This window comes from Strix uralensis, chromosome 5 (genome assembly GCF_047716275.1).
Source record: "Strix uralensis isolate ZFMK-TIS-50842 chromosome 5, bStrUra1, whole genome shotgun sequence".
NCBI classification, from domain to species: domain Eukaryota; kingdom Metazoa; phylum Chordata; class Aves; order Strigiformes; family Strigidae; genus Strix; species Strix uralensis.
The window spans coordinates 58,849,419-58,870,829 of record NC_133976.1 but is presented as its reverse complement, the minus strand read 5'-3'; the positions used below and the strand labels follow the sequence as shown (position 1 = coordinate 58,870,829).

Below are 21,411 nucleotides of genomic sequence, written 5' to 3'. Positions count from 1 at the left end.
CCACCCCAGCCTCCCTGTGCAGCGAGCATGGGGACAGCAGGATGGCAGTGCTCTACATAAGCTGCCGAAATCAGAGCACCTCCTCAGGGAGCTGCGAGCTGTGGGCATTCAATCTCAGCATACCAAAAAAATAAAAAGTAATAAGATGAGGACCCAGGAGAAATGTGGGGGCGAACATGGCTCCATGTGGCATAGGGCCCCCCTGTGCATATGTCAGATGGGGGGACCTTAGAAAAGGGGGACAGGGCAAGGATCAGGGTCCCTCTGTTCCACACTCTCACCATGTGTCCAGACACACTTTCCAGGCACACAGGGAAGACGTCCCTGCAGGGCTAAAACTCTGTGTGCTTGGTTTCCCCAGGCCTCGTACACACACTTTCACCCCTGCCCTGTCCCTGGCTACAACTTTTTTCTTTTATAAGGAAGAAACCACTGAATCCACTTTTCCCCCCTCCTCCCATGTATTTCTCCAAGTCTCCAGGACTTCTAGCCTTCCCCTGAAGCAAAAACATCTCCAGAGCATCTCCCATATCCCTTTGGAGAGTTCCTGCAGGTTTTATTTTTAGATTGCTTTGAGTAACAATGTTTTCTTACACTGATTTGGGGCGGGGGGGGGGAGTCATTGACCTTCAGGCCTTACATTATTGCAGGGTTGTGAAGCTGGTGTGACTGACCCACTGCCTCTGTGCTAAATGCTGGGATTGCTCCTATGGCTAGCCACTGCTCCTGAGCCAGAAATTAACCTCTCCGAGTGCTTCAGCCACATGCCAGCAGTCCCAGGCAGCTGTAAAGGAAGCTTCCATGACTCCCAGGCATCCTGCAGCAGCTCCCAGCCCTGGCCTAGGAGATCATCTGGGATGGAAAGGGGGACGCAGGCAGAGGATCCTTAGTGATGTCCCCAGAAAGACATACAAATACGACTCAAAGCCACCTTGTACAAAGTATGGTGCTGTAGAACAGGTCAGACCCAACTATGTACAAATCAGAACACGCTTGATGCTAGAGGTGAGCACAGCCTGCTTCTTGTGCTGTGAGACACCTCTTTCTTCTCGGTGCCAGGGATGGGGGGCCATTCGGTGCCCAATCCTGTCCTGGGGTGGGGCTGGCTGACCCATATCTGTGGGGGTTGCATGGGACAGAGACCCCATACTGCTGACACTCTGCTGGGGCAGGGGGTCTGCATGGAAAGGGCTGGTGACTTCCCAGAGCGACACACAAGCTGTCTTGTCGATCCTGTCCCTGGAGGGAGTAATCTTGCTCTTGGTGACTCGTAACAGGGGCTTGCACAAGGCTGTTACAGCTGATAATTGGTGTCCAGGGCTGCTAATTGCATTCTGCTGGGTTACCTAATCCATGACTCATTCCTCGGAGCAGGCAGCCACCCCCTCAGAGGTACAAAGAAGGTGGGCTGTGGAATGCAGGGCAGCAGGGAGGTCATTTATGTTTGCCTTGGAGCCCTCTGCTCCACTTCTCACACGTGTCCAGAAAGAGTTGAAGCTGGATTTTGAAAGCCTCAGTGCAGACAAGGTGGATAAAGAGAGGGCCTGGAAGCAGCCTGGGAGCAGGTGAGGCAGTGCTGCCTGCTGCTTGGAGAGATGGACAGTGCCAACCTGCCTCCCAGCAACCTTCTTTTGCCTTCCTTTCCCTCCAGCTGATAACACTTGATGGCCCAGGGAGGTGCTGGGGAGCATCTGTTTATTTGGGGGGCCTAGCAAGCACTAAGCTGGGAGCAAAGCCTGACTACCCAAAATGGGGGGGCTTGCCCTTAATCACCTCAGACTAGGCCATAGGGTTGGGGATGGTTCCCAGTGCCAGCAGGGGCAGGAGTTGTCAAGCCCTGAATCAGAGTGCCTCACACAGAGTGTTTTCCCTGAGTATTCAAGCACTACTTTTTTCCCTGCAAAGATGCAAACTCTAATCTCCAAATCCATGCCAGGGCAGATGAGAGCTTGCTTTGGGACTTGTCTTTTCATCAGCTCAACAAGAGTCCCACTTTGTTTGCCTGCAGGGCAAGCACCCTCCCAGGGGGCTGACTGTGCCTGGATGCTCAGGCTGCATCCCCTGGAGTGGATATCATTTGGGAGCTTTCATCTGGAGCCATGTGTTACACCAGTTCCCCCTTCCCTGGGAGGAGAGCTGCATTTCTCCAGGGCAGAGCTGGGACTTTGCTCTACATTTTAGTGACTGCAGGTTAAAATCCTTTCATTTTCTTTCCTCCTCCCTTCACTCTCGTCCTCATGAAAGACATAGGCAACTGGTTTAGAGCCTGAAATAACACCTCACAGGGGACCCATGAAGTTAATCTCTGCTCAGAGCTTCAAAAGTGCATGGCACTAGCAGTGCCCTAATCACAGGGGTGAGGACACATAGAGGACTTGACTGTGGTGCTGGTTGCCCATCTTCTCCCCCACTGACCTCAGGATCAGTGGGCTCAGCCCTGTGCCTGGCCTCATGCTCCCCTGTCACAGACTCCTGTTTTCCTGTTGCATGCCCCAGGAAAGATGCATCTACCACCATCACCTCTCCCTGGCATGGGTATCTTGGCACGCCTTTCCCATAGCAGGACTGGTAAGAGAGACTGGTTAGGTATCAGGACCGTGCTAGGCTGGGTGAGCACAGCTGCCTCTACCCAAACCCTCCATCTTCCCTCTGCCAGAGTCTGAACCCACACTCGGCCACATGTCAGGGTGAGAACAGCCCCCATTAGAGGGACACGGTCCCCACGCTCCTGGCAGTGTAGCTGGACTCAGTCTCACTGTTGCCCCCAGGAGGATGAGGTAGCTGGCTTGTCACTTCACGATAAACCACGAAAACCAGGGCACGGAGAGATGCAAAGCTCTAGCCACCTCAGCCAGACACATCAAGTGAGCTTTTCCCTGGCTTTTCTAGAGCAACCTGGCCAACATCAGCACTGGGGAGAGGCAAGGGACTGAAAAACAGGGGGCAAGTAGAAATGGGAGGGGGCTTGGTCTGTGGCACACTCAACCTGTCCTCTCCCCACACCTCTTGCTGCCCTACAACAGCAAAAGCAGTGCTCCCTCCTTCCCCTGAAGGGCTGGGCAGTTGGGCCTCAGCTAAAGGAGGAGAAAAATACCCCATTGTGCATCAGCCAAATCTTCCCAGTAACACACAAGCCCATAGTCTGCCACCCATTCCCATTATGAGTGGTATTTAATTCTCCTTTATACGTGGTTTGCCAATAAAAGGCTCCATTAATAATTTACAAGCAATAAAGAGTACAGCTCCTATAAAATGAGGGTTTGTTACAAGCTTAGTGTCACTCTAGCCGTGGTGGAGCACTGGCACACAAGCCATGCTCCCTGCACCATAGGGCCGGAGGCGAGGTAGATAGGGGAAGAGGGGACCTGGAGCACACAGTGCCCCAGGGCAGGGGAGTGGGAGAAAAGCTTCAAACGTGGGTGAAATATGCTCCGACACGGTCTGATGCCACACAGTTCTCCTACATTCCCCATCTGGCACTCTGACCACACACCAGAGACAAGGGCAGCCCAAGGTGATGGGGAACAGCCCGCAAGGGTGTTTCCACCACAGTGGTGGAAGATGTCTCTCCAATAAAATACAGAAAGCTCAGATGGGGGAGGCAGCACATGTTACTCCCTGGCTCTTGGTGGCCTCAAGGGGACCAGAAAGGCTACTCTTGCAGGCCTTTGCTGCTGGCATTCCCTCAGGGAAGAAGGACACACTACCTGGAGGAGTTTGGGGAGACAGTGACCTCCGAGAACATCTCTTGGGGACAGTAGCTGGCAGAGCTCACTCTGCTATCCTGAGCTCAGTCGCCCTCCTCGATCCACAGTGGGCGGGTTTGCTCCTGGAAGATGTATCCCCGAACTACCTTGGGCAGCTCCTCAGTGTGGCTCCAGGCGTGGGGCTCCACGCAGGCCCAGGAGCACGGTAGAGTGTTCAGAGCCTGCTCTGCACCACGGCACACCTTCAGCACCTCCGAGTACCGCTGGCCCGCCTTTCCCAGCAAGCTCCTGGGAAAAACACGGCAATGAGCGTTACCCTTGGCATAGAGAGATGGGGTGGCAAAAACACCCAGGAACTCCCTCACATGTACAAAAAGCTGATTTTCCTGCCCTTTTTTCCCTCACAGCGGCGAACCCCGACACACACAGCAAGTGCTCTCACGCCGATCCTCGTCTCTCCCTCTGAACAGAGAAAAGGGCTTCTCTCTCCTCCTGCAATACCCTTCATCCATGCCACTCTGTCTTTTCTTACCTGAGTCCTCTAACATTCTTCTCAGTGACCTCGACATGGATAACGATGGGGTATATTTCACTTTTAATTAGATCCCTCACACTGTGAACTCCCAGCTCTAGCAGACAGTGTTTATTCTGGAAGGGAAATTGAATAGATTTACTGATTTAAATGGAGAAAAAATAACCCCAGCCCATGACAGTTATATTAAATCAAACCCCATACTGTGAAATATCATTGCTTTTCCAATAGTAATTCCATTAAATGTGGGATTTATAGACAGTGGCAAGAGGAGAATTAAAGAGCAGGGTCACCCACTCCATCAATGCCGAACCAACCCAAGAGCCCACCAGACCCCTTGCTCAGCCACAGCCCATCTTCACATCCCCTTTGTCATCACTGTCACCCACAGCCCCACATTTCTCTGTCTGCCTTCAGCAGAGCTGTTGCCACTTTGGTGAAAATGAAGAATGTGAGAGCAGCGAGGTCACTTCTGTGTATGGCACTTCCCACTGCCTCCCTCACAAATCCCCAGTTGCCATTTCTTTCACCTGAGCCCAACAGACACTCAGAGAAAAGTTCGTATCTGCTGCTCCACAACCCCACAGCACCTAAAACACTCTCCAAATTACACAGAGCCCAAGCAAGCAGCTCCTTCTCTATCCCCACATCACCCTCCCTCTTTGCCCACTCAGCTGTCCCCTCCTGTCCTCCAATCTGAACAGGGTGCTCCATCCTGGCCCTTGCTCCCCACACCAAACAGCTCAGCACCTTCTCCATCGCCTCCCGGATCATGCGGATTCGCCCACTCTCCTTCCTGTCCTCAGGGACACTTCTAGACACGGGGTGCTCCTGAGCATGGGGTGCACTGGGATCCCCTTCTGCCAGCTTCTCTGTGAACCAAGATAAAAAGGGAGACGTCAGCCCCTTCTCCCTCTTGCATGTACTTTCTACCTCAGATACTGCACATTTGCTGCTGTGCTGATGCTTATCAAGTTCAGTGTTTATGGATTCTGGAGAGCGAGTCTAATTATACAACATTACACGTTGGCATGGATCTCCTGCAGCTTTCTGCATACAGAACAAGCAAGATATCACAGCCGAAGACACCTTCCAGGGCAAGAGCAGCACTTGTAGTACCGCAGCAGCCTAAGCTAGCTCATAGACATTATCCCCCGCTTCCCCATTGCCACACTGTACCACCCCTTCCTTAAGAGAGTATGGCAGAAAAATAATCCCTTTATTTTGCCAGGTAGGTTTTCTGTGGGGTCTGTGAGCTGCATGGGCTTATGGATGGCTCCAGTGAGTGGTAGGGCTGGGGAAGCAAGAGGAGCATTCATCTTGGTGTGGGAGAGTGGGAGGAAGATGGGGGCAAGTTGAACCTCCTTTTGCTGGTGGCAGCCTGAGCCATCTCCCCCTGCTCGAAGGTGGGAGGACAACACCCAGCAGCTGAGCCAATGCCAGGCAGGACAGCAGCAGAGAGGTGACGCTGAGACAGAGAACTGGGGGCAGAGATGGCAGGTACCCCCAGTAACTCCCAACAGAAGATGACACAATGCACACACACAGAGACCTCACTTGGGAGCCACAGGCTCTGCAGGCCAGCATGGTTGAAGCGGGTGCTGACCATGCTGCCCTAGACAGCTACACACACTGCCACTGAAACATGAACAGAGAACCTAACAAGGAAGGGTTTTAGGAGCTTTGCACCCCTAAGACAGAAATTATGTATTTAGGAGAAGGCATGTTTGGAACTGGGTCCAGAGCACATTCCAGCTCTCCTAAGCCCCAGGCTGCCTGGGCATCCTCTGCTGCCTCTGTCTGGTGGCAGGTACTTTCCAGGTAGAGCTGGATCCTGCAAAGCCATCTGTCTCCTTTAGAAGGAGCAGGCTCCTGTGGAAGATCAGCTGTCTTACACTAACTTTGCACTGGCTGGGGAGTTTTCCAAAGGAAAACACAGGCAGTGAAGAAAAGAGAAATGGCTCGGGGCTCCCAGATCACCTTCCTTCCCTCACAACAGGCAAAACTGACAGGGGAGCACGGAGTTTTTGCCCTCGGTGTAAATTCCCAGCCACAGTAATGGCTTCAAAGCATGCCCCCATGCAATGTGAGGGGGACCCTGCAGAGGGCTCAGTACAACAGGATATATGGCCAAGTCACTCAGATGAGAAGCCCAGTGGTCAAAATTTGCAGAGCCATCCTTCTTCAGCAAACCAGAGATTTTTCACTACCTCCATCACCACCCTCCAAAAAATATACTGACTCATTTTTCAGTCCCACAGTTGGCAAAGGGAAAACACTAAACATGGGGAAAGGAGAGAGATGGAGAAGGAAGGAGGAAGAAGGAAAGAAGAAGTAGTCCTCTGCAAAAATTCCCCATGGGAGAAAAGCCCTTTCCCCAGCAGCCTCTGCACCAGTGTGTCAGCCTCACACTGCTGGCAGAAGGAAGGGGACAACAGCACTAAGGCTGGATCCTCTCATTCCTGTGGAAGAAGAGCTGGTATGAAGTCAACCTGCAGATCCCACCTCAGCCAGGGGCTTCATCTCTGGGAACAGTCACACAGACAAGAAAGGCAATGCCACCACCACCCACTCAAGGAAAGAGAGAGGATCCCCATGCCCCAGGAGACCAGAAGGGAGGGTTGGCTTCCCTGTGGGCCAAAGGGATAGGACATAGTTGAAAACAGGAGGGAACATCTTGCACTCAGCCCAAAGAGGTGACCTGTCAACAGGTATTGTCTGGGAAGACTGAGAGACCCCCACACTTAGCCACTGAAGAGACACCTCATGTGCTTTCCAAGAGTCCCATGAGACCACATCACATACTTCGAAGACTAAAAGCACCTCTTCCCTGAACTGGGCTGACCGAGGCCTCCACAGAAGAGACCTATTTGAGCAACATCTTAGCTTCCCACTGTATGGCTAAGAAGTGGCAGAAAGTAAAATGGGAAAGCAGCCCTCAGAAGTAGGAGACTTGCGTACTTCACCTCACTCAGCCCCAGGCTCCTAAAACAGCCCTGGACATCTCAGCCACTCATTGCTGCCTACCTGCTGGGCACACGTGGAAGTCCAGGCGAGAAGTGGGCAAGTCCAGAAGGTTCCTGATGAGCCGTGGTGCAATGCAGTTAGGTGACAGCACCACAGGACGGGGTGTTCTGACCACCACAGGACGCACCAGGCTGTAAGGCTTCAGGTTCATGTCCAAGTCTGGAAGACAGGAATGAAGAAGAGAAAGACAAAGGTGAGAACATGGGAGACCAGCCTGTTAGCGGCCCACAGACCATCGCATTCTTCCTGTACCATCCTCTCATCCTGACTCATGGAGGTGCCTACCAACCATCCTATGTCCTAGGAGAGATCCTAACCCTGGTTATGGGCAGATACCCTGGCTGTAGCCCCTCCTTGCCCATTTCCTGGGACTCCCTTGAGTTACACACCAGTTTATTCTCCACAAAAAGTTAGATGACCCCAAGAACCACAGAAGCAATGGAAAGCCCCAGAAAACTAGGGAAAAGTAGCAGGGGCTTTAAATATGCAAGGCTTCCCAAAATCCTGTTAGCAGAGTTATAAGAGGGATCCTGGGCAGAGAGACTGAGGCATCCCAGATGACAATGCCCCTTCAGTGCCCACAGGGGACGACTGGGTCTCCAAGGATGATGGGGCAGGCGCAGGGGTAACAGCTAACCTGAGCAGGGGTCCAGCCACAGCTGCTGAGGGGGCTCCTGTGGGCTCCTCTGCGGTTTGGATTTCACCAGGCGCAGTTGGTCCAAGGCCCGTTTCTTTAGCTGAGGAGAAAGTGATGGCAGTAAGGCTGAGAGCATAGACCATTTCCCTCTCTCTCTCTCTCACACACACACACAGAGCTGCAAACACTCACTGGCAAACGGGATGGAGCACACATACAAAAAGCATGGGACTGGGTCCATGGGCCCATCAGGCTCAGTCTTGGAAGTGGAGAGGGGGTAGGAAAGCAGCCACAGAGCAGTAACACTGCCTGGGCTATAAGCCCCTGCTCTGCTTGCTAACCCAGCTGACACCTCTATATGAGTTGGTTTACCAACAGAGTGGGGCAGATTGCGTGCCAAGGTGGTGGGGTGGCCACAGGCACACACACACAGAGCTCTCACTGCTGGCTTCTTTGGCTTACATTATTTCTGTGGCCCTTCTGCTGCCCAGGCATCTGACCCTTCTCCTGGATCTTCAAAAGCTGGTGAGCCCTGAAAGACAAAGACTTTGCACTCAAGCAACTCTGGAGCCTTCAGGGACCGTAGCCTGCTGTGATCCCCTTCACCAAACCCCACAGACCTGCTGAAGCACAGGCATATCAAAGCCCTCACTCAACCTCCCAGTCTCTCAAGGGCACCCAAACACTACCACACTGGTTCCCTATACAAGGTTTGGGCAGCCCACACTATCGAGAGGCCAGTCTGTACCCCTCGGGACTCCTAGGCAATGCTCACCACAGATAAATGGGGTACGCTCTGCCTTCCTCCTCCTCCTTTACCTGCTGTAGTTGGGCACTGTCCCCTTGTCCAGGTCCCGCATGGTCAAGGGATCGACACGGGAGCAATACCACTCCAGCCGCCCTTTGTGCATGGTGTCCGTGACGTGGAGAATCTCCCGACACTTGACACACAGTGCATATGGGTCTGACGGCTCCAGGAGGGTCAGGTTGGTGCGTACGTAGAATGAGTCTCCAGAAAACTTCTTCCCTTCTTCCAGAGCTTCCCGCAGAGGCTGGTATCCTGGAGCAGAAGATATAGGTCACCACAGGCAAGGACACAGGAGACAACTGTCACCGATAAGATAGCCAGGTCCCCAGCACAGCTGTGATGCTACGGATTGGGGTCAGGGGTGCAGAGGAGGCAAACAGACAGAAGGTCTGTACCTCCATCCTGTAACTCAGAGGATGCACAAGTCACATCAGACAGGGAAAGCTACTGGAGCTACGGCCAACCCCTGTGTCAGACATGGTGGCCTAGGACCAAACAGGAGAGGAGAGAGAATAACTGACATTTACCTCCAGGGCTGGGTGGAGGGTCTGGAAAGGGAGGCAGAGAGCTCAGGCTCAAAGGAGACCCAGCTGCCAGGGCCTTACCTTCCAGGTCCTGCTGAAAGATGAGATTAGAGGGCTCATCCCAATGCAACAGGCTGAGGTAGGCAACCTCCTGCGTGCAGTTCTCCAGGGAAAGGACCTCTTCCTTCAGCGACGGCACCCTCAGCTAGCAAGGACTCAATGCTGTTAGACCCAAGGGCTGGAAGAGCAGACTCCCCCCCAGCTCTCTCACCCATCAGGGTTACACAAGAGATGTTACAGAGCAAGGCAGGCCCAGGGAAAGCTCTACCCAAGGACAAGTCATCCTCAAGTCTGCCTCTGAAATACCTGCTGCCAGCCACCACCCAGTCCAGATGCAGGGCTGCTCTGAAAGCAAATGTGTGTGCATGAACACGTGTGAGAGTGGGGGCGGGAGGGCTGGTTTATTTTCAATTACAGGTGGGATTTTAATTCAAGTAGTGTAGCTGTATTTCAAGTGGTGTCATTCTTGTCAAAACAAATGTCCTTCCCTCCCTCTAGGAGCTTTCTTCAGAGCAATTATTCTCTATAGCTCAGGAGGGTCATGAAGGCCTGAGAAATCTTGCTCTAGAATTGATTGCTTTGCAACGGGCATGTGCAGGATGCAAACTGCTCTGAAATACTACAAGGTGACAGACAACTCCAGGGACACATAGCCATATTGCCATCTTAATTGTGTTACTCCTTTTTGTTTCTCCCCTCCCACAGCTGAAGGAAGTGTTTCAGAAGGTTTCAGCATTTTTACATGCATAAGTACATGCAAGTGCCATGAGACATGGATGGATGTTTGTGCTGCATAAAGCTCTAGGCAGCAAACGGTCCTGAGAAACAAGAGAAATGGAAGTGGACTTCAAGCTGGGTAGAGGTCAGCTTGCACTGGAGATCACTCCACACTCCTTGCATCATTCCAGGTGCCCTGCAAACCCACAAAGTGAGCCCATTCCCAGACTCACCTCAATGAGCCGGCACCCCTCCCTGAGTCCCGCATCCTCGACTCGTGAGCCTGGCTTGACCCACTGGACGTAAATCCCTGTCCTGTTCCCTCCAAGGATGGAGATGTCTGCTCCAAGCCTCTTCTCCTGGGGTGAGGGGTTGCTGGGGTGAGCCATGCTAGTGAGCTGTACCACCAGTGACCTGACAAGGAGAAACGCCAAATCCAGCAACTGAAGTTTGCTGCCTTTCCTAAGAACCAGTCCCCCCACGCCTTGTATCCAGCTACAGGGTGTTTATTATACTGAGCACTGCAGTACAGAGCTCATGATTCACAGCCATCACCAGGGCATACACATAGAGCTTACAAATCCCCACAGCCCCTTCCATCCCACCAGCCCCAACACCGAAGCCAAGCTGGGCTCCCACAGTCCTGTCCCCACCTAGATAAATGTGTGTCCAGCCCCAGGCAACATCCCCACCCCTGCCATAACAAATGGGACAGCACAAAAAAACTGGAGTCCTGCTAGGAAGCAAGGACTATGGGATCTTCATTTCTCTCTTCTCCCACTAGCGAGAAAGAGCCCGCAAGGCGGGGAGGCAGAAAGGAAGGATCTCCCAAGCATGGTTCCCCAGCACCACAAAATCTCCCTCCAAGCAGCTGCCTCAGAGTGCCTAGCTCAGAGAGCAGCAGTCACCTCCGGGTGACCTCCTCACGGCTGGGAAGCGTGGATAAGCAGATCTCCGACTTCACCCTGGCGTAGGTGCTGCTGGAAGAAGAGGAGAAGGCCCCAAGCGAGGCGCTAGCAAAACCACTGCCTAGGAAAGAGAGCAAGAGGGAGAGAGGGGGCACATCACCTCTCCGAGCGCTGCAGGGAGCTCATGTTCTCAGGGCGGCATGGGTCTCCTTGCCCTCCTGGGCATTTTCTAGCATCTCACTAGGAAACTGAGGCTGCAGGGAGGCTTTGAACAGTCACCCTCCCAGAAAGGGTTTTCCATGTCTTCTGAGAACAAGCAAATCTTTGCTCCCTTCATCAGCATTTCAGTCAGAAGGCAGCAGCAGCCAGGACCACCTGGATGTGCCTGGAGATCAGCCACCAACACCCACCACAGAACCTGCCAGCACCAAGAGCTCCACTCCAGGAGATTTACAACACATCACTTAAGTAGTAGCAGATGAAGGGAATATTCAATAACACCCCAGGGCAAAGGTATTTCTCTCTTCTGTTACCTACTCCCCTAAATTCAGATCAAGTTCTCCATCAACTCAGCTCCATGAATTAAACAGAGCTGCCGTGAATAGCTACCTGCTCTGCAGAGGAAAAGCCAGCTTCTCCAGCTGCTGTGCCTGGCAAGGCACAGGGGGACATGTGGGTCCATAGCACCCTGCTGTGGGTGCAGAGACCTTGCAGTGAGGTGCACAAACTAAAGGCATGAGGGAGGGTCAGTTGTCCAACCCCTCTCCCCACAGCCACCACTTCTTTTGAGCTAAGCCCTTTGGGGAAAGCCCCCACCCTGGTACCTGTTGCATCTTCAATGCTGCTAAAGGAGCCACAGGACAAGCTACAAAGAAGACACAAAGAGGAGCTGTAAGGCAGCAGCTTTTCCAAAGCCTGTTTGCTTCTCATCAACCCCACCCCCTCAGCCTTTCCCCACTACCCCAGAAGCACACCCCCAGCCAGCACACAGCTTCCAGCCAGCCTTCCCCCTCTCAGTCCCCACTCCAGGTCCCCTCCTCCCCTGCCAGCCTGTTCTCCCTGGCCCCCACAAGCCCTACAGAGGAGACACAGACTCAAGCAGCCTCTAGCAATCACCTTTTGTAGGGCATGCACCTATCTTCCCGCTGCCGACGGAGGATGGAGCCGATGCAAGGGGGGAAGGGGAAGGTGGAAAGACGGTTGATATCCTTCTCATTGTCGGGAGTCACCTCCTTGGGCAGAGCGAAAGAGAGATGCCTGCTAACACCAACACCCAGCACCACCTCTCCCCTCCCTTCACACCAGGTTGCAAACAGCTCTTCAGGTACCACATGCTTCCTTAGGGACCATCCACATGCCTCCAAACACCCAGGGGCACCTTGTTTTCCCAAGAAAAGAACACAGATGGAGATGCATGACACTGCATCCCCATCTTTCTGCAATGTACAAGCTGTGGAAGTAGCAACAGATGAAGGGAATATCCAACCTTGTCCTTATATCTCACTTTTAGCCACCACACACCCAGAGCTTTGAGTAATCTGTGGGACTGGCCATTTTAGGGTGCTCTAGGATGAAAGTTCAAAGAGTCAAAAGAAAGAACCTGACTCCCTTGAAAACAATATGATGCTGCTACAGGATTCAAAAGATCCAGGATTTCTTTCCCAGCATGTGTAGATTAAACAGCTTTTTGGGGAGGATAACATGTTACATGAGGCCATTCATTTCTAGGGTGTCATATGGAACAAAAAGAGTTTCGCTTTCCCCTCTTTCCCACCCAGCTGAGTGCTACACAGTTTGGTGCAGCTTGGCTGGTTTGTCAGAGACAGAGAGCAAAGCTTTGTGCCTGGGATCTGCTCCCACCTTACACACCACTCCATGCCCAGTCTTCCACTGAGTCACAGCCCCACAGTGAACCTGCTGCAATGCCTCTGTGCCCTTTCTGAGAAGCGTGGGTCCCCACTGCCCTCAGCTGAGGGTCAGCCTCTCATGGGAAAGTGCTCACCATGCTCTGAATCGCTGAATCCCCTGGGAACGGGATAACAGAAACCCCCAGAGCATCCACAAGTCCAGTTGTAAAGCTGGTAGGGTTGTCTACAAGGCTCCAGGTGCTACTGAGGTTGGAGCAGAGGGAGTGGGAAGAGCTGCACATCTGGGAGAGAAGAGACTCCATTATCCCATTGCATCCCACAGAAATCAGCCCTGACCTCCCTGCCTTCTTTGTTTCCCCTTCTTTCTAGCCACCCTCACCTTGCCCAGGCTGCGGCTGCCTTGGCAGCGCTGCAGCTGTGCCTCCAGCGTGCTGTTCAGCCCTTCTGCCTGGCTCAGCTTGCTTAGGAGCTTGTCCCGCTCCTCCTCCAGGGCCCGCACGCGTTTGCGGTACTGGTCCTTCTCGATAAGGCTCTGGGAGTGTTGTAGCTGCACCCCATCGCGGCTCTGGATTGCCTGCAAGGAGCCAGGCTGAGAGTGAGAAAAGGCAGAGAACTAATCCCCAGCTCCCACCCTGGCATGGATGGAGATCCACTGGGGAAGGAGCGGGTATCCAGAGCAGAGACAAAAGCCTTAGTCCTGCTGGGAGGTGGAGAGCCAGCAGGGAGTGCAATTTACCTGGTCCCGTTCTTTTTCAATTTCCTCCAGCTGCAACAGCACTGTGTTCATACGATGCTTGTAGAGATCACAGTCCTTCTGCAGCGTCCGGTACTTCAGCTGCAGATCTTCCACCTCCTGGAGGTACTGGCAACAGCGAGCAGCAAGCATTAGCCCTCCTGGAACCAACTGCTGTGGCTTCCCAGCCCCTCCCCTCCCCTCTCTTCCAGGCCCTGCTCAGTGTGTGGGGACAGGAACAGTGATGGATGCTATACCTTATCCCTCAGCTCTTCGGCCCACTGTAGCTCGTTCTGCAGGGAGTTGAGTTTCTGGCAGAGATCCTGCCGGTCATCTTGAGCTTCCTTCCAGTCATGCTCCAGGATGTCCAGCAGGATCTGCTCAGAGCCTGGCACTGGGCCCTCGCCAGGTGTCTAGGAGGTGAGAGGGTACTGTCACTGCACCACAGGTACAAAGGGAGCACTAGACCAAGGCAGTGACAGGCAGACTGCCACCATCACTCCTGCATTAATGTGCTGCGTGCTCCAAGGCACAAAGTCACACTTGTGAGCACATCTAAGAGTCACAAAGCAATGGCAGCCACCACAGCTAAGCAATAGGCTCAGAGGAAGGGACAGCCAGCCCAGGACAGTGATTTCCCCCATCTTTCCAGTGCCTATGTCACCAGCACTGGGGGTGCCCCAGGAAAGGAGGTGACCTGGAGCCTACCCTGCCAGGTACCTGCAACATGCCCTGCAGCTCCTGCAGTGATGCCGTGAGCCGCTGGTTCTCAGCCCACAGCTCGGACACAGCATCAGGGTGGCCCCGCTCCTCTGCCTCTCGCTGGGGCGGCGCAGACACCTGTTTCCGCAGCAGGCTGCACTCCTCCTCTAAGCTGGTCACTTTGCATTTCAGCTTGTCCACCTGCAACCCAGGGAAGAAACATAGTCTGACCCATACGGCCCTGAACCTCTGCTTTAGCAGGAGAGTGAAGCAGAGAGGATGCTGGGCAGAAAAAGGGTCTGGAGGCAAGCAAAGCAAGGGCTGGGCAACCACGAGAAGTACATTTTGGCCCCTGCCATTGGGCCGAAGTTAGCACAGCTGCACACAAAAGCTTTTCCCTGCAGGGCAAAGGAGGAAGAGGCACTTGTGTAAGCGCATTCAGTCTCAGGATCCTCTCTCCGTGCAACAACTTTCTTGCAACCTGGGGCATCCCCAGCGCAGCTGGCCCTGTCTGTGGGTGGACCAGGGGCCTCTGGTGTGCTGCCAGGGCCAGCAGCTCAGAGTATGGCAAAGGCTTCCCAGCTCCTAGAACAGCTGAGAAACAAAGTTGCAGCAGAAAAATCCACCACAGACCATTCAGTGAGGGGAGGCCACCTCTGGCCTGGGAAGCATATGAGGCTTAAACTGCCAGAGGCTGAAGGATGCCACAGGTGCATCATCACACCCTGGCCTGCTCTCACACTCCTCCACCAACATGTCACTGGAGACAGGGGAGGAGGTCAGTTACTTTTAAGAGTAAGGGAGGTCCTCACAGCCCTGTAATGACTGATGAGGTTGATCAGAGAAGCAGTTTCACCGCCAGGTAAGGCTTTGAGAACAAACAGGGCAGGGGAAACCTATCAAAGCCACTGAGCACTAAGCAGCATTTCCAGAATCACCAAGGGGGGACTTGGGAACTGGATTACTTCTGGAAATCTGCACAAAAAGCCTAGAATGACCTTCAGGGACCAGTCACTTCTGGACCCTGGAGTCAGGAGGGGAAGACAGGCTGGGACCTGGTAGCCCACCCTGCTTCCAGGGGGATTTCTTCACCACACAGTCACCCACAAGCAATTCACCTCCCTGCTCAGAGGAGGCCCAGGGGAGCCGGCCCTGGCAAGAATACCAGATAAAAGTTAGGGGAGGATCCTGGCACTGGCAGACCAGAATGAGGAATGAAAGGTAACTGCCGGGCTGAGTGAGAGGCCCAGGCCCAGACTGGTAGGGAGAAAGCCAGGAGGCAGCAGAGCACTGAGAAAACTGGGTTATTAATAGGTTCAAGGTAAGGCTGTCCTTGCCCAGGCAGGAAATGGGTGCGTGTTTGCTGGAGGTGAAAGCTTGGCAGCTAGAGTGCAGTGTCACAAATTCCTTCAGGTATGCAGGGCATGAGTCTCCTAAACGTCATGAGAGAGATGAGGAGGCGGTGGGGAGTGGCAGGGGGTATGGAGTCTGGGCCAAAACGCTCCTATGAGCTGGGCAGCTCCAGGCAGCACACACACCAGGGCCCTGTGTATGAGTGGCTGCACAGCCACCATCCTCACCAGAAAGAGGAAAATGCAAGCCCTTTCCCAGGGAAGAAGTAAATACAAACACACAGCTTGACCGAATCAGCTGCCTGCTGCATGCCTGTGCTGCCCAGACACAGTGCAGGCGCTCAACAGCAGAGCGGGCAGCGCAGGACAGCGAGCTCGTGCAGGAGCAAACAGGGCATCTCATGGTGCCAACGGCCAGGCTGAGAAAGCCAAGAGATGCCAGGGAAGGCATTGCCCTGGCAGCTCCTCTGAGGAGTTGCTTCTTGCTCCTCTAGGTGATGTATCTCCAGCTGTGGCAGGAGCTGATGATACATCTCCAGCTGCCCCAGGGCAGTGGCCAGCCTCCTGCACTGTGCCCACAACTTGGCCGCTCTGCAGGGCACATTCCCCCTCAAGAGCAGGGGCATGCACCCCAACGCACATCCCGCCTGCCATCAGTTCCTCCACGCTCAGGGACCACCACACAGGGACATCTGTGTGCATCCCTCTCAGCCATCAGATCCCCACCACCTCCCACCACCAACCCTCCCACTCCCTGGGGCTGTACCATCAGCTGCAGGTCCCTGCTCCGCAGCACAGCCATGTTCTTCTCCTCGCAGAGCTGTGCATAGCGCATGGCCATCATGTAGTTCTCATCCTTCAGTCTCAGCAGCTCCACGCTGTTGGTGTCCCACTCCTCTCTCAGCCGCTGGCAACGCTCCTGCACCTTCAGGAGCTCCTGCAGCTGCTGCTCCAGCCGGGCCTGCTCTTGTTCCAATGCCTGGTTTTTCACCTGGAGCTGGTGTTCCTTCAGCAGGTGCTCTTTCCGCTGAGCCCTCACCTTCTTCACCTCCATCATCAGAAACTGAGTTAGTCCCTCAGGGCCCTCCTCATCTGGGGGGAGACAAAGAAGATTCTGGTTCTGGCTGCTGAGACAGGGTTAACCACAAAAAACCAGCCTGCAGATTTGCCCAATGCTCTGTTTTCCAACAAAGGGGTGCCAAGCTCTCCTGTGGGTTTGCAGCCCTTCTTGTCCCAGGCTTACGGCACCACAGTCCATTACACACAGACATTTGGCCCCCTCCCTGCCAGATCCAGAGCACAGAGCTGCCAGAGTTGCTTGCACACTGGTAGCATGAACTTTATGTGCTTTATGCACGCACATGCACAGATTTCTGGCCCTTCCCGTGCAAGCAGCAGCTGAAAGGAGGAGGAGCACCTGACCCTACCCAGGATCATAGAGCAGCGCTGGGCTGGCTCCCTCCCTGTTAGCCGAGTGTAGTGCTCTGGGTAGTAAAACTCTAAAGACTCCAGGAAGGCTTCATAGCCTCGCTTCCCACGGCGCCGGAGGATGTCCATCAGGTAACCTGGAAGAAAGGATAAAGAGCTAGGATGAATTCCCTGCAAACCAGAGAGAAAACAGCATAGACCAGCTTCGTGATACGAAATAGCATCTCTACCAGTTCTGCTTCCATCCACAAGAATGGGAATGGCTGGAGGAGGGAACAGGGTGGGAGCATTGCCCTCGTCTGTGTGCACCCAGGGGGAGGCCCACAGAGGACAAGATGGAGGTCTGGCTGCAAAGCATTCCAGAGAACAACAAAGCCAGGATAGCACTGCAGTGGGAGGGACCAAGAGGCCACACTACCACACACCAGGTTGTCCCCCACAAACCAGGCTCATCTAAGTGCAAGTCTGTGCTTTCTCCCACCTGTCTGGTTGCTTTTGCAAGGGAATCGGCATGAATTCAGCACCTCTTCCTCATCCTGCTCATCTATCACGCGGCACTGGCGCAGGTATGGGGTGAGCTTCGCAGGGTTCAGGGAGCGGGTCAGCTGGTGCCGCGCACTCTCAATCTTTTCCCAAATGGTGTCCTCTTCCTCCTCCTGCTCCGAGAGGCTGCAGGCTTGGAGAGAGGCATTCTCCAGGGCTGGAAGGATAAAAGGAACCAGAAGGTCTCAGGAATGATGGAGGAGCACAGAGTAAAAGGCATGAGCAGGCATGGGAGAACAAGCCGAGGTATGATCCTGCAAAAGATTTGGTAGTCTTATAAATGGGACTCAGATACATCAGGAGCCATTTTACATACAAATTGGTCCAGAAGGATCTTGAGCATTCACTCAGGGCCTTAGATATGCAGGAGGCAGAAGGCAGTGGTGCATAAAGAAGTTAGGAGCATATGCAGTAGGAAGTCTAGGGAAGATGTCTTCTTCATCCCTGAAGCACTCTTAAATGCCCCCGACCATCACACATCCTCCCTTTTTCCCATCCCCGAGAATGGGAAACTCTCAGAAGCAAGAGTTTTCACAGTCTGGGACACATTCTCTCATACTGGGGTTGGAGAGGAGTGTTTCCCTGGGGATCCATGTGCCCTGCATGCCCCAAGCATCAGTGACCAAACTGAAGTTTTCAAGGGCACCATCCCATGGAGCACCTTGGCTACAGGTACTGGAGCCAAAGGAGAATCGCAAAAGCATATCTTCTACCTTCCACACATCCATGTGGAGCCCTGGAAGAACATAGCAACTAGGCAATCCCTCTGTCAACCAAATAAAGCAAGAGGGACCCCCTGAAGTCAATGGACCGAAAACCCTTAGAGCAGTGGTGAACCTGCTCCATTAAGTCCTACAAGCTGTGATGGAGCGGGTACGTGCAAGGAGCTCTCTTGCCAGCTGTGTATCAACTCAACAAGTGTTATTGATTTTCACTTGAGAAATAAAATCTGCTTCACAGGCCAGCACAAATCCTTTGAGCTGGCAAGGCAAAGCACAGCAAAGAGCTTCTGAGACCTAGAAGACATCTCTCCTCCCCAGTGTGCACCGTTACCTCCTGATCTGGTGCTGGTATCAAGTCCAGCTTTCCTACCCCAGTCACACAAACATCCCCGGGGGCAGTGTAGAGGTTCATGTTGTACAAAGGCAGAGGGAAGAAAATCTCCCACTCTCTTTTCTTTGTTTTTTTTTTTTTTCTTTTTTTCTTTCTTGTGGTGAGAATATCAACCATTTCAGACAGTCAACTAGCACAGCAAGGAGGACGGCTGAGAAAGCTGTGCAGAAGTTAATCCTCCAGGTAAAAATATAGGAGGCTCAGGGTCTACTGGATGAAGGGTAACAAGAAGAGAGAATTGCTGAATCCACAAAAGATACTCAAATGTCTGATTTCCAGCACCAAAGGGCTTAGGAGCTTAAATACCGATACAGATCTGGATTGTCCTAGGTTCAATAAAGAAAAGAAACTGCATTTCTTGCAGAAACTGATCTCTCTCATGTGGGACAGGCTCGCTGGCCACAGGGCTGTAAGTATGCAGAAGACGGACGCAACAGCAGGTCACAGAAGTTGCGCTGTGTTGAGCCCCGCTCCTCGGCAGCTGATTTATGCCTTTAAATCAAAGTGTTTCTCTAAGAAACCCAAGCCGGCTGTGCAAGCAGCGACCAGCTTCGCGGTCCCCCTCCTCCTGGCCGGGGTACCCCTCCTCCCGTCCACCGCGGCCCCTGCAGGCCGGGGGCCGGGGGGGAGGCAGCGCTTCCCCCTTGGGGCAGCCCGAAGGCGCTCCTCGAGGAATGGCGAGCCGGAGGCCCACCCTGAGGAGTTGGCTGGGAAAGAGGAGGAGAGAGGAGCAAACACACAAGCCCCCCACACCCCGCCGGGGCCCGTGCGAAACCCACGCCCCCGGCCACCCCGAGGCGATGCCGACGGGCGCCGCAACAGCCTCCGCGGGAGAGGGGGCACAGCGGGGCCACGCCGCCCCCGAGGGCTCCGTAAGGCCCGGGGAGAAGCGCCCGTCCCCCGCTCTCCCCGGCCGGGGGCTCGCCCCTTACCCGCCATCCCCGCCGCCGGGGGGGCTGCGCCCCGCTCCGCGCCCCGCTCCGCGCCGCCGCCGCCCGTCTCACCGCCCCGGCAGGTGTGTCTGAAGCGCTTTCCCCACCCCGCTGCACCTTCCCTCCCTCCCTCCCTCCCTCCCTCCTGCAGCCGGCTGGGAGGGACCTGGCAGCCCCCTGGGCGATGCAGAGCCCAGCCCAGCCCCGCCCGCCCCCGGCGGTGGCGGTCGCACTCACCGGCGCGGGGGGGGCCCTCCCCGTGTCTGAGACCCTCCGGCTGCTCCTCACCTGGGCGAGCCGGGGAAGGGTTTTTCTCTGCGTGTTGTCCCGTCCTTCTGCACCCCCCCGCCCCGCTCCCCAGTCCCGGGCTGGAGCTGCTCTCCGGAAGGATGTGGCTCGCCAGCGACTTCTCTTCTGAAACGCACCCGACTTCACCTCCCGCCAGGCCGGCGGGGGAAGGGGGTGCCCGGCTTGGCCGCCCAGCCGGTGCCCCGCCCAGGCACGGCGAGGGGGGTGTCTCTCCGGGCAGGGTGCAGCCTCCCCAGCTCTGTCCGCAGAGAGAAGGAGCGTAAGGAGAAGGGTTTTGGTTCAGGGTCCCCGGAAATGGTAGCCTGGCCACCGCGGGTGTGGGACTGGTTCTGGATGGAGCCGGGGGGTCGAGAAAGAGGAGAAGATGGGGGTGATTGAAAGAAGCCTGATCACGGCTGAGAAGAGGTCCCATAGGCTTAATTTTGGCCCTCAGTCGTGTCTGTGGGTGGAGCCGGGCGGGGAGGCACCCCAGGGCAGCGTGACTGAGCTGTACCCCAGGGCGTGCAGGGGCTTGCACCAGCCGGCCTGACCAAACACTGAGTCTCCTGGGCCAGGGGCAGATGCTGGGAAGCCTTCTTCCTCCTCCTCCTCCTCTGGTTCAAGTGGCCACAGCAATCCCAGGAGTGGATCCGTGTGTCCACACAGCATTGCAAAGAGCCCGCACAGGGTAACTCCATGCCTGCTGTATACCCAATTGCCCAAATCTGTGCAATACCACTGGGAATAGGAGAGGTCTGGGAGAGATGGAATTGGACACCATGGTTCTGTCCCAACATCACATGAATCACCCTCCAAGGCTAAGGTGCTTTTCATTTTCTCTAGCAACTCCATTTCACTCTCATTTCATCACTCTCAGCCATGTGAAACCTCAGACCTCAGTGGCCGGGATAGACAGTGCAGGCTCTGTGCAAAAGATTCCCAATGCAATATCAAACTCGTAAGACATGGGAGTTCACCTGATTCTTCCCAGCCTCAGGGTCAGCCCACAGGATAGCCCAGAGTACTGATGTGCTCCAGGGCTCTGGACACAACATGAAGGAGCCCTACATTGCTCCTGCCCTTGCCAACATGTTCCCAAAAGGGAGATGCCCTCAGCATCCCACCACTGCATCTTCTAGACCCCACCTCTGCGTGGAAACCTTTCTCCTCCCTCAGACAAGTGACAAAACCAAAGTGGAGGGAGTATGAAACAATCCTGAGGTATGAACTGGGCCCCCTGCCCTCAAGGATTCCTGCTGCACCCAAAATGAACATCTTCATTTGTTTCTCCTCCAGGGCCAATGGCAGATGCATCTGGTCCCCACAGGGCTCCTGCACCAGCTTCAGCAAGGTGGTTTGAGGGAAGGGAGGCTTTAGCAAGACTCTTTCCCTGTCGCTGCTGTGTTTCTTTCAAGATCAAGCACAACCACCATCTGGGAATTGAGTCTGTATCTGTGTGATGCACAGAGCATCACACAGATACATAGCCTTTTGTTGCAAAATATACACAGGTATTGAGCAAACACCAGGCA

The 21,411-nt window shown here is 54.4% G+C and overlaps 1 protein-coding gene across 5 annotated transcripts; it reads right to left on the bottom strand.

Moving 5' to 3' along the window:
• Positions 1-3,138: 3,138 nt before the first annotated feature.
• On the bottom strand, positions 3,139-19,639 carry CARD10 (caspase recruitment domain family member 10). Of its 5 annotated transcripts, none has more exons than XM_074871221.1 (21): positions 19,592-19,639; positions 17,485-17,703; positions 17,003-17,140; positions 16,342-16,667; positions 14,230-14,424; positions 13,779-13,934; positions 13,525-13,650; positions 13,168-13,362; positions 12,923-13,069; positions 12,037-12,152; positions 11,745-11,785; positions 10,921-11,041; positions 10,246-10,426; positions 9,317-9,440; positions 8,723-8,963; positions 8,366-8,435; positions 7,904-8,003; positions 7,267-7,425; positions 4,990-5,111; positions 4,240-4,355; positions 3,139-3,995 (listed from the first exon to the last, which is right to left on the bottom strand). In XM_074871221.1, the coding sequence occupies exons 1-21, from the start codon at positions 19,596-19,598 to the stop codon at positions 3,791-3,793; spliced, it is 3,105 nt and encodes a 1,034-aa protein (XP_074727322.1). In that variant the 5' UTR covers positions 19,599-19,639; the 3' UTR covers positions 3,139-3,790. The 5 variants fall into 5 exon arrangements, with proteins under 5 accessions (XP_074727322.1, XP_074727325.1, XP_074727326.1 ...); XM_074871224.1 differs by having other exon boundaries at positions 14,242-14,424; XM_074871225.1 differs by lacking the exon at positions 11,745-11,785 and having other exon boundaries at positions 10,921-10,989.
• Between the last annotated feature and the right edge of the window lie 1,772 nt (positions 19,640-21,411).

What these genes read in the sequence shown, in the direction of transcription:
- CARD10 (XM_074871221.1), bottom strand. An exon ending in AGGGGTGCCGGCTCATTGAG is followed by an intron (nt 9,441 to 10,245) that starts GTGAGTCTGGGA and finishes AGTCCTTGCTAG; the next exon opens with CTGAGGGTGCCGTCGCTGAA. An exon ending in ACAGTGCCCAACTACAGCAG is followed by an intron (nt 8,436 to 8,722) that starts GTAAAGGAGGAG and finishes TTTGTCTTTCAG; the next exon opens with GGCTCACCAGCTTTTGAAGA.